This window comes from Serinus canaria, chromosome 7 (genome assembly GCF_022539315.1).
Source record: "Serinus canaria isolate serCan28SL12 chromosome 7, serCan2020, whole genome shotgun sequence".
Lineage (NCBI taxonomy): Eukaryota > Metazoa > Chordata > Aves > Passeriformes > Fringillidae > Serinus > Serinus canaria.
The window spans coordinates 360012-379782 of NC_066321.1; the positions used below are offsets into that span (position 1 = coordinate 360012).

At 44.2% G+C, this 19771-nt stretch overlaps 1 protein-coding gene across 2 annotated transcripts in view; it reads left to right on the top strand.

Moving 5' to 3' along the window:
* The window catches only part of CCDC148 (coiled-coil domain containing 148), a 45134-nt gene that overhangs the window by 21193 nt on the left and 4170 nt on the right, over positions 1-19771 (top strand). The window contains exons 9-12 of one of the 2 annotated variants that reach the window (XM_030241682.2): positions 600-738; positions 2713-2919; positions 15928-16068; positions 17334-17452. In XM_030241682.2, the coding sequence (XP_030097542.2) occupies positions 600-738; positions 2713-2919; positions 15928-16068; positions 17334-17452 (606 nt within the window). The remainder of the gene's footprint in view (positions 1-599; positions 739-2712; positions 2920-15927; positions 16069-17333; positions 17453-19771) is intronic. The other variant, XM_030241683.2, reaches the window with a different exon arrangement.

Genomic DNA, 19771 nt, shown 5'->3' on the forward strand with positions numbered 1-19771 from the left:
CAAGAGTTCAGATTGAGGCTAAAAATCTGCATCCCAGCCTGTGGTATTCTCTCAGATGGATGGTACTTCTTGCTGCTCTCATTTTCTGAGACAGAGGCATGCAAGCTGATTACTATAGATCCTGCTCTAAAAAATGGTGACTTTCATGCCTTGCTGATGAATTTATGGCTGTTAGGAGTTTGGTAACCTAGATCCTCATTTAGCTGTGTGCAAGGATTGTCACTTGGTTCATTCCCTTTTGATCATTTATTTAGTGCTCAGTGGTGGAGTCTCATCTTCTTGTTCTTTTACACTGTATTTTCCCTGTGGGGTCAATGATTATCCAGTTATGTGGCACGTTTGAGAAACACAGTGACATTCCTCAGTAAAAAGCCAGGTTAGAAACAGAACAATTCTCTCAAATGATGACACGGTAAATGTCATATCAGCAAAGCAATGCATGTTGGCTTTATTTCATTAATCTGATTTTGTCACCTCTAACCCAACATCAGTTTACAGCACCAGGACTGTGAGCCCACTGGGGCTGGGCTGTCCAGAACCAAACTCCTCCTTTTCAGTGGTTAAGTTATACTGGGATGGATTATTTTGTATTTCTATAGGAACAGTGACTGGAAGGAGGAAGATCAGTGGGTTTTCCAGACTGTTATCAATCAGTACCCAAGTGATCTTCAGAGGAGGAGGACTTTGTACCTGGATATGCTGCAGAGGTATCTTCCCCACAAATCCAGGCAGGAGCTGGTCAGTGCTGGTTTACCTGTTCATTCAAATACACAAATTCTTAAACTATGTAGTGAACTATTGTATTAAAGAATGTATGTTTATTAAATTTTTTTCATTTTAAAAATTTCTTAATTATAAATTTTATTGTGCATGGTAGAGAAGAAACATCCCTGTTTTTAAAATGCAGGAATTTTAAAACCTATCATCTCTTCAAAACAACTCCTGGGCAGATTTTTTAGTTTCACATAGTCTTACAGCCAAACTCACAAAAATAAGTTGTTAGCATTGTTTCTGCTGTACAGTTTTATAGCTGTGTTGTGCCATTCTGCTTCTCTTGGTGTTTTTATTTTTCGTGAGGATGTACAGCCTTGTTGCACTGTCTTGAAATAGTTATTTTAATTGTTCTGTGCCACATATATAGCAGGAAGAGTAGAAAGTTATCTCCCACTCTAAGGGAGAGGCTATTTTTATATACATAATGCTTTCAAATTGATTGCTGATTCCTTTGCACTCCACAGTGAGTAAGCACATAGCAGCTAATTGAGAAACCCATTTCGAGGCCAGAACACTTCAGGATGTCATAAGGAAAGTAGGAGGCTTTTCTTATCTCTGCCTGTATTTTTAGACCATCTACTTCCCTGCGTTTGAGGAGTGTCTAGTGCAAAGGAATGACAGAGAATGATACTGCTAATTAGCCACAGTTTCACTAAAAATAAAGTCCTTGTGGATTTCAGAAATTTTGCCCTGGACTGAATAGGGCTGAATAGTCACGTGCTTTGGACAATGCAGGCATGTTTTAAGCACAAACACTATTAAAGGCTTTCCCTACACCTTGGAAGGTTCATTTAAAATTTAAAAATCCTAATTCCACATTGAGTTGATGTGTCTTGGTACGTGTATTAGCATGATGACTGTGGAAATGTTAAACCACTGCTCTTAGAACATGTTTGTGTCTCACTGGAACAGCAGCCCGGAGCCTTCCTCACCTCCCTCCCCCCATGCCGAGTGGCCAGGGGTCAGGCACTCAGAGCCTGATCCCAGAGCAGATCCTGGGGGAGCTCTGTGTTTGGAGGAGCAAACTCCAGCCCCTGCCTTGCCCAGGAGAGTCTGGGGCAGCAGCCCTGGCAGCTGCTGAGGCTGAGTGCAGGTGCAGCTTCAGCCAGCGAGGGCTGATAGGAATATCTGTGAGCCAGGCACCAGGTGAGTCAGCATCCCCTGCTCCCTGCCAGAGGCCTGGAATTAGCATCAGGAATGGTCCCCTGGACACCTGAGAGCAGCCAGCCAGCTCTAGAGTCTCATTCATCCCCATGTATTCTGGGGATATAAGACAGGTTCAAGACTCTGCTGCTGCATTCTATGCAGCCTTACTGACACTGCTTCCACCAAGGCCTTGAACCTTGAATATCCTCATGAACCTCACTGAATTAGGCCAAAGCAAGTGGATCTTGGATTAAACACTCCCCATTTTTGCTAGGTGGTGACTCTGGTGGTGGCACTGTGCTGCTTGGCCAACTAGGATTTTATTTCCAAATTTCCTGCTAGGAAAGAAGTGAAGCTGATTCTTCCCTGTATCTTTTGTACAATTGCTGTTATTGGTGTCCCATTTCTCTGCAGATCAGAATTTGCTAGGAAAAGCCTCATCTTGCTGGAAGTGCTCAATATCTCTGGAGATATACTGAAGGACCTGCTTATATGTTATGGGCAGGGAGGGACTGTTGCATTTCCTTTATTCCCATTGCAAAAGCACAGCTGAACAGAGAGCAGTGGGCCAGGGGAATGCTGTGGTGCTGGAGGGTGTCACTGCCCAGGACACCAGGACATGGTGACATCCATGGCACCTGGAGAGTGCCCTGGGCCTGCACTGTGTTTTCCGTGGGAATATTGGTGACACAAGAACTAAATCAGTTACAGCCAGGTTTACAAAAATGTCCAGAATTATAATTTTATTAACAAATAGCTTTTAGGTCTTTCTGAAATGCCTTCCCCTTTCAGGTTGCTCACGAGAAGGCTTGGGATCATTTCCACTCCATCCAGAGCCAGCGCAGAGTCTTGCTGTCAGCCTGGGCTCGGGTCAGGAAAGCCTTTGTCCTCAGGGCCGTGGCTGCTGCTGCTGAAGCTGCTGCTGCTCGTGAGGCACAAGTGGTGCTGGCTGACTCCAGGCAAAAGCAACTGGAGATCTGTGCTGATCTGAAAGCCAAGGTACGTTGGGTTACAAATCCATCACCAAATCTGCACCTAACAGATGCATTCAAAGCGGAGTTTTTTACATGAGCACGAATCTGTTTTCAGGAAAGTAATGGGTGTCTGTCTGTCCATCTGGGTTTTTTAAGAATGCTTTTTGAGACATGAAACAATGGACCCCATAACTTGTTTGGCCTTGTTATAGAAGGTTCACAATATTCTGATTTACTGTGGTAAGAGGTGAAAAAAGATAAAAATACCTGTTTGGTTTTGGTAAGTGAATAGAGTAGAGTGGGAGGAGGCTGGACACAAGAGGAAGATGTTGTGATATTCATGCCCAAGGTGTTTGTAGGAGGAATCCCATTTCTGGGCATGAGACATGTTAAGATTTGTTTAAACTGCTCTCTGTGATTTTTCACTAGCACAGAAATGAACATCTGAGAGCATGCATGATGTGTTATTCTCACTTTACCAGCATTCTCTCTGCTGTGCCCTCACTTTTCAGTGAAATACTAAACACTTGATTCAGGTTTCCTGTGAGAAGGAAGCATGGTAAAACCTGTTCTGTGAGGCAGGATTTTGATGTTGGTGCTAGTTTTTAGTTAGCAATAACACAAAAGCCCTTCTGTCTTGTGTTCTGGAGCTGTCTGGCGTAGGAAGGTTTGAATCGAAACACTTTAGGGTTAGAAACTGTCTGGGCATGACTGAGTGGGGAGTCCCCTGCTCTGACTCCTGTGTCAGCCTTCCCTTGAGCCAGGGGCAGGAAGGAGTGGTTCTCTGGAGCTGAGGGGATGTTTGGTGATTTTTTACCTAGGCCTTCCTTTCTGGAATGCCTGTGTGTCTCCTACCTGCACAACCAGAGATGGAAGGGCCAATTATTCCAGAACTGGGAATTTGAGCCACTTTTTTTCCTTTGTTTCTTTTACTTTTCTTCCACACAAGAAGTAACAAGCCGGTTTTGGAGTACTTTGTTGTCTCCATGTAAGATTCTCACAGATGCACTGACATTGTCTGAAAGATTTTTGGATTCTGACCTCCTGTTTCCAGGAACTGTTTGAAACCTAAACCTATTAGGCCTCCATTTTCAAGGGTGATTTCAAAGGGATCTTCGTTAAAATGTTGAACGTTTGAACAAAACCAGCTCACCTGTGTCCCAGAAAAGAGGAAGGAAAAAGGAACATTTCTTTCATTAAAGGAGGACATCATTGTGACCTTGTTTTGATCAGCTCCACAGCTGAAAGGGCTTGGGCACAGAGCTCACTCATTTTCAGAGAAATGATTCTCAGTGTACCCACGGGTTCTATTTTGCTTTGCTGGGGATATGCATTTGAGAACTCAGAGTTTGCCCAGTTATAGTTCATTTTACAGACTTGTCTTTCTACACTTCTGAACTTTACAACTGCAGAGTGCTGGACATGGAAAGCAGCTGCTGGCAGGTAAAAGGGAACTCAGTCCAGTACCAATCCACACAGGTAAATTCCATCCTGAGAGAGATCCATAAGATGGGTAAAAAGTGAGTCTATCTCTGAGGGAAAGAGCATGGAACTGGAAATCAGGGATTAGGGCTGTTCTTTTCTTCCAGCTTTTCTTTTTGACCATTGATTGACTTCACATTTTGCAGCTTTGCATCAGGAAGCCTCACTTGTCTGCCCTCCCAGAGGGGCAGTGCAGGTGCTGTAATGATTTACCTGTGAGCAGCCCCTGGGTGTGCTCGTGGGGAGGCTGCCTCTGACTGAGGGACACAGATCTCCCCCACCACAGCAGCAGCTCTCAGAGAGCCACAGCTTTTCTGTGAAATCACACCCAGAAAGAGATGTGATCTCTGGCAGGCTGTGCACTGGTTCAGTCACTGCAGTAACCACACAACACCACCCAGCTTTTATACTGCTCTCTTCCTCTGGCAGCAACAAACCAAAGGGGCAGCAGACTGACTAAAGAATATGTGATTTAAAGCTGTTTGAAGTGCACCTATGCCATTGGTGAGACTCTAGGCCTTGTGACTGACACGGAGGGATAATTAAAAAATAAAGCAACAGAGAAGTTAAATTGATATTTATAGCAGTTTTTACTTGGGGAAAGGACTTTCAAATTTTTCTTCCACGTTCCATCTCAGGGAAGATCAATGTGTGTCCTTAACAGAAATCATAGTCCCTAAGGAGGAAGTTTGGAACAACTGAGGAAGCTCAGGTGAAATAAATCACAAGGGCCATATGGCAGCCATCTGAAGGAAATAAAATGTGAAATGGATAATGCTGGGGAGGGTACAGTGTACAATCTTAAAAAGTAAATGCCTGGTACATATCTTTGTGTTTTTCATGGGAAAACAAACAAAACAAACCCTGAGGGGTCACACTTTGAGTGATCAAGAGTCACTCAGATCTGGTGTGCTTTGAGCTGTGGCAATCTGATCCCCCCAGGGCTCTGGAGCAGACACTGTGTAAAACAAATTCAATCTCTGTAAAATTCATTTTCCTAAACAACACAGAGAAGCAAATTTTTCCATGTTGCAAGGCAGGTAAGGCACGAAGTGAGGAGTGATCTCTTCAGAGGATCAGGAGGTGCTGCCTCAGCTGGGGTTTGAAGTACTTGCTGTATTGCACCACAAATTCAGTTGAGGTGTCTGCATGCATTCCAAACCTTAATTTTCTATTGAATCAATCTTAAAATATTTCTAACCTGGTACTTTCCATCTTCATAGAAAATGATTTTAAAAGAAGACTGGAGGGAAGACCTGCAGCAGCAGACATTAGGGCAGTTGGATCCCTGTGTGTGCTTCTTGGGGGGGCTTTTTCTTTCTCAGCACAAAGCTGTGTGCCTGCTTGCCTTTAAATCTCTTCTTTCCCTCCTTTTGTGCTCCAGGATTAATCCCCACTCCAATGCTAAAATCTCTTGCAACACATTGTGAAGTTTGGGAGAGCAGCTCTTGCATTTCTTATCCTGGCAGAAACTAAGATAAATCAATTTCAAAAAGAAAAGCATTAGGTGAAATTAACAGGGGTGTTACAAATTGTATAAAACATCTTGCAGATTGTTTTCCTTTTCCTTTCCTGTATTGTAAAAAATGTTGTGACAGTAAACTCAGGAAAAAAAATTCCCTATTCAGCATGTAGTCAGGTCACTGGCTTAAATGCTGTGACTATCAGAGGAGATCAACATTGAACTATTACAACTGAATGTTAAAAAAAATCCTCAGAGGTATCAGATCCAGTGCTTTGACTATAATCCAGTCCTTTTTAAGGAAAATTTAAAAAAAAAAAATATTTGAATAGTAAGGTACTTAAAAGAATGGTTTTCTTTTTCAGAAGTGTTGTCTATTCACCACTGAGTTGACCCATTCATTTGTTGGGCATAAAAAATACAAGGAAGTTATAATAACCTACATTTGAAATATAGCTACTGATGTGTGTGGTGAACTGAAGAGCTGTAGGATGCTACGTTATTTCTCCAAAATGTATGTGAGCAAGCGTCTCAGACTCTAACACTCAAAGATGAGCCAGCTCTGATTCAGTAATAAATTGTCAATCCAGACCTAATAAACCTGATTTAATAGTCTGAGGTCAGCACAGCCCTGACATGTTGAGTCTTTTGGGTCAGAGCAAGCTCGTGCACTGTCCGTGTGGAGCCCTGGCAGAGGTTGTCTCTGCACACTTGCCTTGCTTGCCCTTCCACCAGTCTTTCCCCCCATTTTCCTGTCCCTGTGTTCCATCACATGATGCTGTTGTTCCTGATCTATCTCCTGGTCATCTCCTCCCACTGTGTTTCTGCTGTTTGCCTGTAGCTGCCCTGGGCAGGACTGGGTGCCCGCGGCGCTCCGGGAAGCTCTGAGGGCAGTTTGCCAAGTGTGTTCCTTTGGATTCCTCCAAGGACACGGTCACAGCTTTGGGCCTGATCCCCTGGGCTTAAATCGCAGGCTTTTGGGAACAGGGGCTGCGGGGAGCTGCATGGGAGGAGACCATGGACTGGTGTGAGAGCTCTGAGATCCACTGGAGCAGCCCAGAGGAGCAGGCAGGGCCTCAGCCTGGGCTCAGCTACCTGAGTGCTGGTGAGATCTGGAGTGTGTTTGAGACAAGCACTTCTCTCTCAAATCCAGTTGAGGTTGTCCAGTGACACCTCAAGTTGCTTGAGGACGGATAACTAGACCAGCAGAGCGCTCTTGCCCACAGTGTTTTCTTAGAATGATCTCCATCAGTGAGCAAAGTGGCACCTCTGGCAAGCAAAGCTGCACCAAAATTTTGCAGTTGTGAAGGATCAAAGGAGATCTCATCCATATGAGAGCTCAGTGGGTCTAGAAGAGAGAATTCTATATCTAAAGGAAGCAATTTAAATAAGTAGTTGTAAATAGAAATACAGCCTACTTAAGGTTATGCATGTGTGAATATTGAAGCCTATATAATATTTACACATGTTAATAAAATGTTGACATTCCCATTGTCAAGAACAGGAAGATGTTCCCAATAATGTTGGATGAGGAAAGAGAGGAACTACAGGGACAAGCTGTGAGAAATGAACTGCTCACACACTGCCTTGAGCAAAGCTGATGTGCCGTGCTGTCAGCCCCAGGGAACTGGCACTGCTCCTGCTCTGGATCCCAAGTTTTACCAGTCTGATCCCAGCCCTTGTGACCAGTTTCCTCACTGAAACTGGCACCTGGTGTTCCTCCTCAGGTCACAGCTGAGGGCTGTGCTCAAGTGCTTTTCTCTCATATCCCTTTTTCAGATTTAAACACTCATGTAACTGAAGACAATGTTCTGTTAATGATCAAAACAGTTACTCTTAACCATTTTTCTGGTGTTTATTTTTTTACCTCTTAGAGGTAGCCTGTGGAGCACACGGATGGTCAAAAATCCATTAGGGATGTGAACCTCCATTGTTTTCTAACCACAGCCAGAACAAGATTATCTTCTGAGATTAGCAAACTTGTAAATGTATTATTTCTTAATTATCCTACTGCCAAATGCTCTAATGCTGCTCTAATTCTTCTGGTAGGTCTTGTGTAGGCCAGTCAGATGCAGAAATTGTTAGCTTTTACCATTTACTGTTTGTCATTCACGACCTGCGGAGTCGGGATGTGGTTCCAGGTGCTGTTCAGAGGTTTTCAGGGTTGGAGAATCCCCAGTTTAGAGACAAAGGGGCAGATTTTTAGAGCTGGAGGTTACTGGAGCCTTCAGCCCCCAGCTGTTAATACCCCCTGAGTTTGTTGCTGCCAGTGTGGGTGTCTGTACCTGCTGATGTCAGAGCTTCCCCTCTGTGTGGAGTCAGGGCTCTGTCCAGTGCCACAGAGCACAGTCCTCTGCCAGGACAGGAGAGCTGGGCTGTGCTCCAGGGACAGGGAGCCCCCTTCTCTCTGCTGAGCAGGGGGGAGGCAGCCCCTGCAGGGGCAGCTGGGCTTGCCATCACTGCCCGGGGTTTGCAGGGGTTTGCAGTGCTGTGAATGCAATGGAGCCCGGGGCTGCAGGCATTAACCACAGAGCACAGACAGCAGGACATCTCTGCCATCAGCATCCCAACAGAACGTGAACAGCAATGCCTCTTGCTGGGTTGGGGATATCTCATGTGGAGCCCCTCTGCAAATCTGAACTTCTCCCACCTCCTTCTGCAGCCCCTGACATATTGGCTTTTTAAAACCTTTGTGGCAGTTCAGGAGGTTACTGACACCTGAGAAAAGAAAAATTATATGTACCATGCTTATAAAAAAGCACTCTCTAAATTTAAAAAATGATGACTTTTTCATATTGTTTGGATGAACTTCCCCTGCCCTGTAATATTTCAGAATCCAGGGAACTGTTCTTAATATACACTTTAATTTTTTTCCCTTTTACAAGCTCTAGTATTCACACCCTGAGGCACCCATCTCATTAGCTTTCCATTTAGGAATACATGCATACACTTCCTATTCTTATTGTATCTCCAGAAATAACGCTGTTAATATTTTATACTTCTGTGTGTGGTGGCTTTGAATACTGCAAGTCTTTTTTTATTATCATCAGTTAATACAATTACACATCAGTAGCAGGTCTCCCATACATCCCAGTTTCCTTGGCAATGTCAGCTTTGTTGCGACACAATTTGCTCGTGGCTTCCAAAGTCCTGGCAAGCAAGTCCTGCCTGGAGCTGTGAAACCTGTGGGGAGCACAGAGCCCTCCCCAGGGCTGGGGGCTGCGTGTGCCCAGCTGCTGGGGCTCCTGCTCCTTGGCATCAGCTGCCAGCAGGCCCAATGCCCCCCCAGCCCCCTGTTTGCCAGGCCTGCCCAAACCCTGCCTGTGTGTCCAGTGCTGGGCAGGTCCTGGCAGGGCCAGGCTGGCAGGTCCTGGCAGGGTCACACTCTGCCCAGGACCAGCTGCAGCAGCTCTGTCCTGCAGATGGGAATGGCTACAACATCCATCCCTTACCCTCTTCCTAGTCCTCACACACAGGCAAGAGTCTGAGCAGGTGAACTAGAGTTTGTATTGAGAAATTGTGGGTGAATGCAAGTATATTTGAAAAAAACATTTTTTTGGAAAAGGAGTGCACTACTTTTTAGTAGTTGTTGGATAGACATTTCCATACAGTTAGTGACTTGAAAAACCCGATTAGTTTTGTATCACACACTTCTACGTTCCTGGTTAGTTTGTAAAATATTTAAATTCAAAGGATTTATTATCCTGTTAACCTAAGTGGGATTCTGTGTTTAACTTCTATTACTCTTGAGAGAAATTGACTGACTCCTTACTTTTCTATGGGACACTGGGTCTTTAACTTATTTTTTCTTCTATGTTTGCTTCCCATTTTCTTAAAAACGTTTTATTTTTTTGTGCATGTCAGAATGGCAGGGAGTTGCTCAGGCAGGAGACACAGATCAGCATGTGCTGCTTCCATCTGAAGTATGAATGGCTGAGCTACTTTGCAAGTAAAGAGGCTGCACTGCTGGCATTGAAAGTCACCTTTTAACAAGTTTTCCATGTTAATCTTGTAGTGATCTCAGTTTGACCAGTTCTAGAGAAGATAAAAAGCAAGGATCTTGTGTGGGGAAATAAAAAGCTTGCCAAATCTAAACAAAATCATCATCCTTGTGTGATGATGTGTCCATTAGGAACTGGACCCAGAGCAATATCCCAACTGAAGGGCTGGTGTTGCAATCCTGCTGTTTCTTCAGCACATGACTTCTTATGACTCAATCACCTTTTACATCTGCTTTGCTTTTTTCTCTTTCAGAACAGTCTAGAAAGGCATAGCTCTGAAGTGGCCATGTCTCTAGAAACAGAATTCCTTCGGTCACCAACTCATCCTCTGGCTGCAGCCCTTATTTTAAAAATATGAAGGAAAAATGTCATAGTTGACGTGGTTTAAATCCAGATTTGCATTTGAGAGGCTTTTTTGCCTCTCTGTGCCTTGTGGCTTCCATCTGGAAGAACCAAGAGGTATCTCTGACTTGCCATAAATGGGATAACTCTCAATTCTATATTCAGCAAGACCCCGAGCAGAGGAGATGGTGATGACGCAGGGAGAGGAAGGAGAGGGGAGGACTCGAGCTGGCTTGGGCAGTGGATCACTGTGGTTATCTGCACATTTCTCAGTGTGCTTTGGGCTGTCTTGGCTCCCAGCTTTCTCCCCCTCCCGAGCACAGTGTGAGCAGCTGAGATGACTGAGCAGTGCTGTGGGAAGGGCGATGCTGGTCTCGTAGAGCAGTGCCCATCCTTGCCAGAGCTTGTTTCCTGCTTCCCAGGGACTGCTTGGGCTCTGCCTGGGCTCACCCAAAAGCTGCTGGGCTTGTCCTGCGGTCCAAGGGCACCTTCAGCAGCCTGACATGGGGCTTTGGCAGCCAATAGCAATGTGCTGGGTACTTGTGTGGTTTTTGGTGCACGTGCCCAACACTGAGCTCAGGCAGCCTGTGCTGGCCCCACTGGGAAACATGGAATGGTGCTTTGTGCCTCTGGCTCACTGGGATCTCCCACCTGCTCTGTACAACAACCTGTGGGAACTGCGGCCCAAATGTGGGGAGACACCTTGTGTGTTTTCTTTTTTTATGCGTGAGATTTTTTGAATACAGAATTCCTTTAAATAGTATTTGAATCTCTAGTTGTCTCATATTCCCATTTTGCAGTTTGTGACCATGCAGCCCTGACCTGCAGCTGTGGTGTTCCTGTGATCCCACCATGACTAGGCTGGCTCTGTTCTGCTGTGGGCTTCCATGGCTAGCCAAATTTTGTGATTCTTCTTTTTTGTGGCTTCTTCTACCATGTAGAATCTTCACTTGTGAAGTTTTTTTTCTTGAAGAGACCCCCTAAATCTTTTTCCCAGGGATTCTTAGAATCAGTTGTGAACAACTGGAAGAAGAAAACAAAAATTGCAACCTATAGTATAGATAAGGAAAGATAAGCAGAAGTGATTCAGAGATTAATAAAACTCTGTGAAATACTGGAAGAGTATTTAGCTTGTGTCATTTTATACAGTTGAAAAAGTGAGCTAGAAAACATCAGAGTGGGATCTCAGAGGATTTTCCTTTTATGCCTTCCCTTATGACAAGCAGTACTGGCTTTATCACACAATTATTGGGAACTTTTGCTTAGAATTTGGATTCTACAAGCTTAGTATGTCTGTGTGGCACAGTGATCTGAGCTCTGGGTAGTAATTCCTGACACCCTTCCTCCCAGGATTTTGCATCCTTTTGGTTCCTTGTGCGCGTTTTCCTCTGTTTCCAAAGCTGAGGTTGCCTCTGCTCGACCTTTGCCAGCACAGCCAGCTGCCCTGTGCTCCTGGGTACCCAGCTGAGGAGCTTGATGCCACCTCTTGTGTCTGATTATGAAAAGTCATTGCTGCTTGAAGAGAAAACCTCACATGGTGCTATTCTGCATTGTTTTGTCTATAAAAGAGTTGTATCTGTAGCACTAGGTGAATGGTAAAAACATTATTGCTATTCAGATGTTACAGTGAAAGAACTAATTTATTACTTTAATTAGTTTGTAGAGCACTTTACATTATTATAATATGCAACACTGAAATAATGAACTGAAAAAAGGTGTGTATGCATTCTGTTCAGCACAGCAATTTAATAATTCACTTGGCAAAACCTCCTCTAATAATGCATGACCCGTGAAATGTACTTGAAATGCCATTTGTAATTAAAAACTTTCAGAACCTAATGTTGGCAGTGCTTGTACTGCTAAAATGAAAACAGTTTTGTGGAACAGGCAATGGAAGAACCAGGTTTCAGTGTATTTTCAATATTAGTTAAACTACTAGGATTTTTTAAAATATTTACTGTTGACACAGTAAAAGATACCCTTCTGATTTTGAACTGATAGGAATGGAAGATTGCAATCAAGAACACGTTAATTTTTTGGCACAGTCTGTGCTCCCAGATTGCTGCTGTAGTGAAGCAGAATTGTTGTTTGGGAGGTTTTTTGCTCTCCAGACTGACGTGATCCTGCCTCTGGAGACAAAATCCCGATGAATGCAGCAGGCTTTCTTGGCACACTTCAATTGTGGGACCCTGGCACTTCAGCATCAGGTGTTCCCTTCTGGCCAGCAGAGCACCAAAGGCCAGGAGATGCTCCCTGCAGAGCTGGCCCAGCCCTGGTGCTGTCCCAGTGCCAGGTGGGGCTGCCCAGGGCAGGAAATGCAGCTCAGGCTCTGCTCTGTCCTGTCTGACCACGAGCCAGAGCCCAGATCCTCATTTCTAACCTGCCACCACATGGACAGGACTGGTTTGGAACCACTCCTGCCACCTCTTGAGGATGTGATCTGGGGCTGTAGGACTAGAACTGCTCTCTAGCACAGCAGATTTTAATGTTCAAATGTGGTTTAAAAAGTGAAATATGCTGGTATTTGAATCACCTGGTTAATGTCTAATTTTTGTTACTTCTTACACTTCTACACTTACATTCTACCTATGCTCTGTTAAGAACATTTTATCCTATATGATTTCAACTCTTGTTCTTGGAAAAGCCATGGCATAAGGCCAGCCTACAGAAACAGTCACATATAATACATATTTTGCATACATTGCTTCTCTGGTTTTTATCAATGTTCCTTTTTTGTTTGTTGTTTTGAACAGTGGGGGGGGGGTTGTATTTGTTGGAATAATGTCCTTTTTGTCACAATTATAAATTCTTTTAAAGGAAATTATTCTTATTTTGCCCTAATGAAAAGGCATGGATTAGACAAACATGGGAGGGAGCAGGGATAGTCAAAACTAATTTCATGTGCTGAATACAGAAAATAATAACTGGGTATTGTGAACAAGTATGGTACAGTGAAACTCTCCTCTGGTATCCTTGTTACCCATTTTTATGATTGTCCTTGGGGTCATAGGTTTAAAAACCTAACTAAAAAATGAAAAAGTAGATTCAGAATTGAAATTTAAAAAATGGAAAGCATGTTCTAGCCCCTGAGTAAATATATGTGTTAGTAGTGATTTAGGGCAGTGTAGGGAGCACTGTGGGAGGGGAGATACACGCTGAGTTACTGGCCCATCACTTCTGTCTGGGGAACACTGCTGTGTGATTAATGCTTTGTCAGCTCAGTGAAGTTGTGAATTTGGTACTTGGTTATGCTCATTTGTTTGTACATGAGCTGTCAGAAACCTAGATTGTGCCCCAGTATTGATTTCTGAGTTGGATCAAAGGGCTGTAAGGAAAGAGCTGTTGGAAACAGCCCCAGAAGGTGACGGTGGCACACCACGAGGGTGAGGTGTCACTTGCACCACGCAGACTGCTGTCAGTGAAATGAGTTAACAGGGAGGCTTGAGATGATCTCAGGACAGATTAGTGTCTGTGTCTGTTCACTGCTGCAGTGTGGTTTGCTTCCTGCAGTCAGCTGCCATCGTCCCAGACTCCCTGCAGGCTTTGCTCTGTTCTCCACGGGCATTTCCAGGCACTGGTTCCCCTGAAGCACCAGGAAAATGCAGCTTTTGTTGAGAGCAGTTTAATGGCTGCAATCAAGCCAATTAAACAACCAAACAAGCTCCTGGTTAATAGATAAATGAATGTCCAGGGAAGAGAGCCAGAGGATCAGGAGAGTTCTCAGACATGGAGGGAACTGAGGCTGCATCATGAAGTGCACCGGGTGGCATTGACCTCAGCATTGCAGAGCATTTGGAAGGAGTGGGAGGCAGGATGTAGGGAAATCCAGGCTTACAAAAAGCAATTTTTTTGTTGCATAATCTGACTGTTACCTCATATCAGTTGAGAAAATCTGTGACGTTATTACAGAAGTTTAAAGCTCCTTCAAATGCTCCTGCAGCTTATCCCAGCTCCAATCTGAGCATGATTTTTGCGGATTTCACTCACTGTTTGCTTGTTGTCAGATTTTAAGTCTTTTCTCTATATATGGTTTTGCTTCAGTCTGTTTCAACAACAAGGTAGAAAGGATTGCATGTTCTTCTGACTCATTTTCAAAGCATTTCTTTTTGAGTTCATTAGTGTGGCAAGTGACGGGTAACTGAAACAATTTAGCATTTTATTTTAGATTTTTAAACCGCTGAACTGCATGAGCAAGCTGCTGGCAAAATTGCTACAAGAGGATTTCAGTTTTGACAGCCCTGGTGTCACAAATTTCAAGTGTGTGGGAAGCTTGATTTGGGTGTTGCAGCTGAGGCTGAAGGGACCTCTCCAGACCCCGAGGTCACCCCCACCCAAGCAGGGTCAGGCACAGCTGGTGACTGTGTGGAATCCAGGTTTAAACAGCTCCCCACCTCCCTGGCCAGCATGTTCTAGCGTTCCCCCAGCCACCAGTAGGGAAGTGATGAATGCATTGGAATTTCAGGTGTTTCAGCCTGTGCCTGTTGTTTTCCCCCCTGTCACTGGGCACCTCTGGAAGAGCCTGGCTCTGTCCTCTTTGCAACTTCTGCATTTTCAGGTTATTTTCATGTTATCACTTTGCCTGCACTCCAGAGAAGCCACAGCATTGTTCAGTGTATATCAAAGAAAAAAGTAGAATTGGTATTTTAGGAAGAAGCAGGGCAAGCATGGCATTGTTCAGAGATGCAGCTCTCTGAAAACCTTGGACCATGGGGAGTGCTGGATTTCTAAACAGAACATCTTTTTAAGCACAAACCAGAATAATTAATAATCTGCACACATAGCCAGTGAAATGTAGTAAAAGTGGAAAAATTATAAGCATTTTCATATCTCTGTATTAAAGTGCTGTAGTGTAGAAAACCAGCTGAAAAACGGCTGCAAAGCTTGCTCCTTAGAGGAAGGCAGAGTTCTGTTAGTACTTGACAAATCCATTGGAAAAGGAGCTGGCAAGCCAACAAAAAGGAGACATCATTGATCCTGTAGAAAGCAGTGTGAAACAGAGCAGCACACAACTGCTCGTGAGAGCCCCGAGGTGCATTGGGCCACGCTGGCTGGGACACTGCAGGTGAGTCCCTGCCCATGGCCAGGTGTGGGGACAAGCTGTCTCCTTTACCAGCACAGTCAGGACTGTGTCAGGATTGGATTTTTGGCACGCTGGGCGGGGTGGTCCGTGCCACCCCAGGCAGTTTTGTTCGGAAGTGTGGCAGGCCCTGCAGCAAGGGGTGCAGGGAATGCGTCCCTGTCCTGCTGTGCCAGGCAGCACTGCCTCTCCTCCCACAGAGGAGGGGGTGTCAGGTGTGCAGGGCTCTGAGCAGGGCTCCCAGACTGGGCTGCACCATCTGTGCTGACAGAGGTGATGTCCCTGTCCCTGCACTCAGCCCTGGGTGTGAGCAGGGAGCTGTTACAGGAGTGCCTGTGCTCAGGGCTGCAAATGCACTCTGCTCTGTGACTCTTGGTCTCCATCCCTTCACAGGTTCTGAGTGCTGAAGGGAGAGGTGAATTACTGAGATGGTTTTAGCAATTTTGCCTAAAAACTTTTCATATGTGATTTCATTGCATATTATGCTATCAGCTGGGAGCTGCACATGAACATGCAGAAAGGTGGTGCTTGCTAAATGGTTGTGTTGTTGATCAGATTATAAAACTTACTTTGTAAGAGGATTATGTGAGTTTCCTTCCCAGTCTCAGCTTGGCAGGATCAGTGTTACACAGTCTGCTGCAGGACTGTCTCTTCAACTGTTTCTTCCAGGTTCTACAGTGGAAAGCACAGCAGGAAGAAGCTGCTAAACTAGAAGCTGCTGTAGCTGCCAGAAGAAAAGAAAAGGAAGATGAGAGAGAAAGGCTACAGAGAGAACAGGAAACCATCCGTAGAGCTCAGGATAAAGAGAAAGTATGAGAAACTTTTATACATTTTTGCATATATTAATGTGTACCATTGCTTCTAAAATCTATAGCTGATCTCATGTATTCTTGTAAAGTATTATGTACTGATGTAGGGATGGGCAAATGATTAGTCAGGTCTTTCTCCTGTCCATTTCAGCTCTAAAGCTGCCTGATCTGACACACCAGTTATGTTACTCTATTGCATTTCTTAGAAAAAAAAGCCTCAGCAAGTCACGGTGTCTGTGTCACGGAAGAAGCCCAGGGGCACAGCAGGGTCTGCCTGCACAGGTGTGTGCTTTGAGCAGCCCGGGGAAGCTGCCAGTGCTGCAGCTGTGTGCTGCAATGCAGCAGGGGAGCCCGGCAGCACGGAGCCTGCAGCGCAGCACGGCTGCAGGGGCACCCCTGGGGGACAGTGCTCCCAGGGCTTGTGTGCTGACTCCTTGGGAAATGGCTTGGATGCAGCTTAATAGAAGGCCAGAAATGCACTGCAGTGAATGTAACTCTTTAGAAAATCAAGCTGTGCCACAAGTATTTGTGTCGGCCTTTTAACCTGAGTGATATGGCAGAAATCCGTGTGGTTGTTTCACTGAGCTGTTAGCTCTGAGTCCAGTGGCACAGAGAGGGACATTTAGTGAGGGCTGCTGCTTAGGTCACCAGTAGCTTTGCTGCTGCTTCTCTTTTCATTCTGTGTATTTGCCTTTGTACACATGGTGTTTGTAGTGGCAGGTGGCTCTGGAACCACAGGGAAGGAAGAGGTTTAGGGAGCCAGTGCTGACCCAACCGCCACCAATATTCATTTTATCTGTAAATATTCTGGTTGTGCAAACTTTTCTCTTGCTGTATGTAATGGCTAGATAGAGCAGCCCTCTGCCTATGCACAGATGGAACAGCAGCTGTTTGGGGTCAGCAGTCATCTGTTTCATTGGAGTATTTTACATCCTAGATCCTGAAAAGAGCTGATAACCTCATACTGCAGCTGCTTTTCTGGGGAATGCAAGCAGAATGGAAGTGGTGGTCTTCAAATTGTGGTGGAAAAATATATTCAAATTAGTGTTCACAGTCTGATTTCACTACTTTTGTTGTGGGAGCTCCACACCCTCTTGCTCTCCTAGTAAATATTCTGTTAGCTTGCAGTGCTCTAAAACAGAAATTTTATTCTAAAAGGATCAAAATTGGAATCTCTAACTTAATGCTTTTCTTACTTGCTTTGTTCTCACTGTCTGGGCTTTGGAATGAGTGTTATTTGGTATGCTGTATTTTGTCAAACTCTAGTTGAAAAAATACTGGGCTGAGAAAGAGCTCAAGTGGCAAGAACAAGAGGAGAGAGATCTACAACAACTGGAGGAATTGAGAAAATTAATGGCTGAACAAGCAGCCAAAGACAGAGAAAGGTAAAAAAAATTGAATGTGAATATCTTTAGTATCAATAGGATCTTCTCAAAATCTAATTTGCTTTGATCTCCTGACTTTCTTTTTTAGAATAAATTGAGGATAATGTATTTTTTTCCTTCATGTTTGGCAAACGCTTCAAACCATCTAGTAAGGTTGCATCCTAGGTGATTGTATCCTAGATGCAATTTATTTCAGTTTGAATGAATTAATTAACATCCATCAAAATTTCAGACCATTGTAATCACTAAACTGTCATAAAATGTAGCTGAGTAATAAGACCTTCTATATCTCACTTTGCATAATGATTTATAATCAGGTTTGGTTTCTTTGAGGGGCAAGTGCAAGGAACACATTAACAAACTCAAAGATATTTATTGTTATCTTAGGGAGTCCTAAATTGCTCATCTAGTTGTAGATGCTCTTCACCTGTTTGATGGGATTTAGGACTTGAGCCTGCTCAGGCTTGAATTGCCAAGTCTTTGTTGCACAATATGACCTTTCACAGCCTGTTGAAGAAATACTGGATTTCATAGAGGAATCCCTCTGTCAGAGGAACACAAAACTGCTGCATGTAGTCTGGTTATAACTGCTCTCAAAGCACAGGCTGACTCTTTTTACATAGAGGAAGCCACCAAGTTGTGTGGACCAAAAGTGCAATTAAAAAAGGATTAAAGTGCCATTGGCATTAGAATATTAAAGCTGGTCTAAGGATCCTGTGGGAAACACTACTGAGTATTACTTTGTTAGGACATCTTTCTGACAACTCAATTTATATGTCTGTGTCCTTATGGTACAAATATATCTCCACCTTTCCTTAAACATGCCTGCTGTGGTTTTAGCTCATAGGAGAAGGAACACATGTATTTGAATTACTAGAAGGAAATAATCACCCCTTCAGGCTGTAGTGAATCAGAAGTCAGTAAATGTTGTGCATTCTGTCACTCAGAACTGACCTACTGTACGAAATGAAACATTTCTGTCCAGGCTCAGGTGCACACGTGGCATTGTCACGTTCAGTGCAGTGCTGCAAAACTGACAGTGTCCTGGTATGTGCCACCTGCCAGAGCACAGAAACTGGGTTTGAGTCTTTGGAGAGCACTCATGAAACATGGCACAGGCTGGTACCACAGTTCTCATCCAACATATTTTCAGGGTCTTTTGGAAAAGGAAAAAATGGGCTGACTGACTATTACAAGTACAGGAGATGGCCTGGATAGTGCATAGAGTTTCTAATTGGTACAATAAAATATTTTTTTAAAAATCTGCTATTATCCTGAATTGCTTTTAATCAAACTTAATTAATTAATTAATTAATTAAAAATTAACTAATTGGGATTGTTTATGAAAAACAAACCCTGTTATCACAGAGTCTAAGGTGTTCTGTTTATTCAGGTCTTCGTTTGTAATTGCAATAGCCAGGGCTCTGACCAAGTCAAAGTAAGGGATTAAAGGCACCTAAAGCCAAGTATAGAAAAGTATTGGAAGGGCGTTCCAACTTAGGAACATGATGTGCAGTAGAGGATGTATTTCCAAGGTGTCTGCCTTCCCTGGGTGTGGGTTTCATCACTGTGCCGTTGCCTGCTGATAATGAACTCCATCTTTGATAATGCTGGCTGTGCTCTCTGCAGCCTGTGGAGGATGGCAGCACAGCCACAGAGCAGGACCCCGGTGGTGCCTGGCTCTGCCCCCGCTCCCTGGCTGCTCCCTGGCTGCAGTCAGTCAGCATCACCTGCACTGTTCAAACTGGGCACAGAGAGGCTGCAGAATGCCTCAGTTTAGCACTGCTTTGTATTCCCCTGGGCAGGAAAACTGCCAGGGGCACACAAAGTGTTTGACCTTAGGCCTGGCCAAGTGCCCCCCAGTCTTCCTTCTTGGCTTGGCACTGAAGCTTCCAGAGTACTTAATTTCATGTTTGATAACTCTGGAGTATTTTAAAACATGTATCACAATAGTTAGCTCAAGCAGAGTGAAAGGATTTCAGTATAATTTTTGACATTAAAAAAAAAAAAAAAGGTCTATTTTTTTATTAAATGTTCTCCATATAAAAAGCAGATAAGGCTTTTTCCCTGGCACAGAATGACCCCTGAGCACTGCTGCTGTAGCATTTCTCTGCCTAAACTACACTGGACGCTGTGAGAAACGGGAAGCCTCTCTGGAGTACCCTCAGGCAGCCTTGTACCACACTCGTGGGATAAATCTGTTTGTCCTGCTAATTGTGATTGGGTTATTGACACAGAGGTCTTCACTAGCCACCAGCAGAACTGTAGGTTTAGTTCTGATTGCTGCAGTTTATTGCCCTTTGAACTTACTCTTTGAAC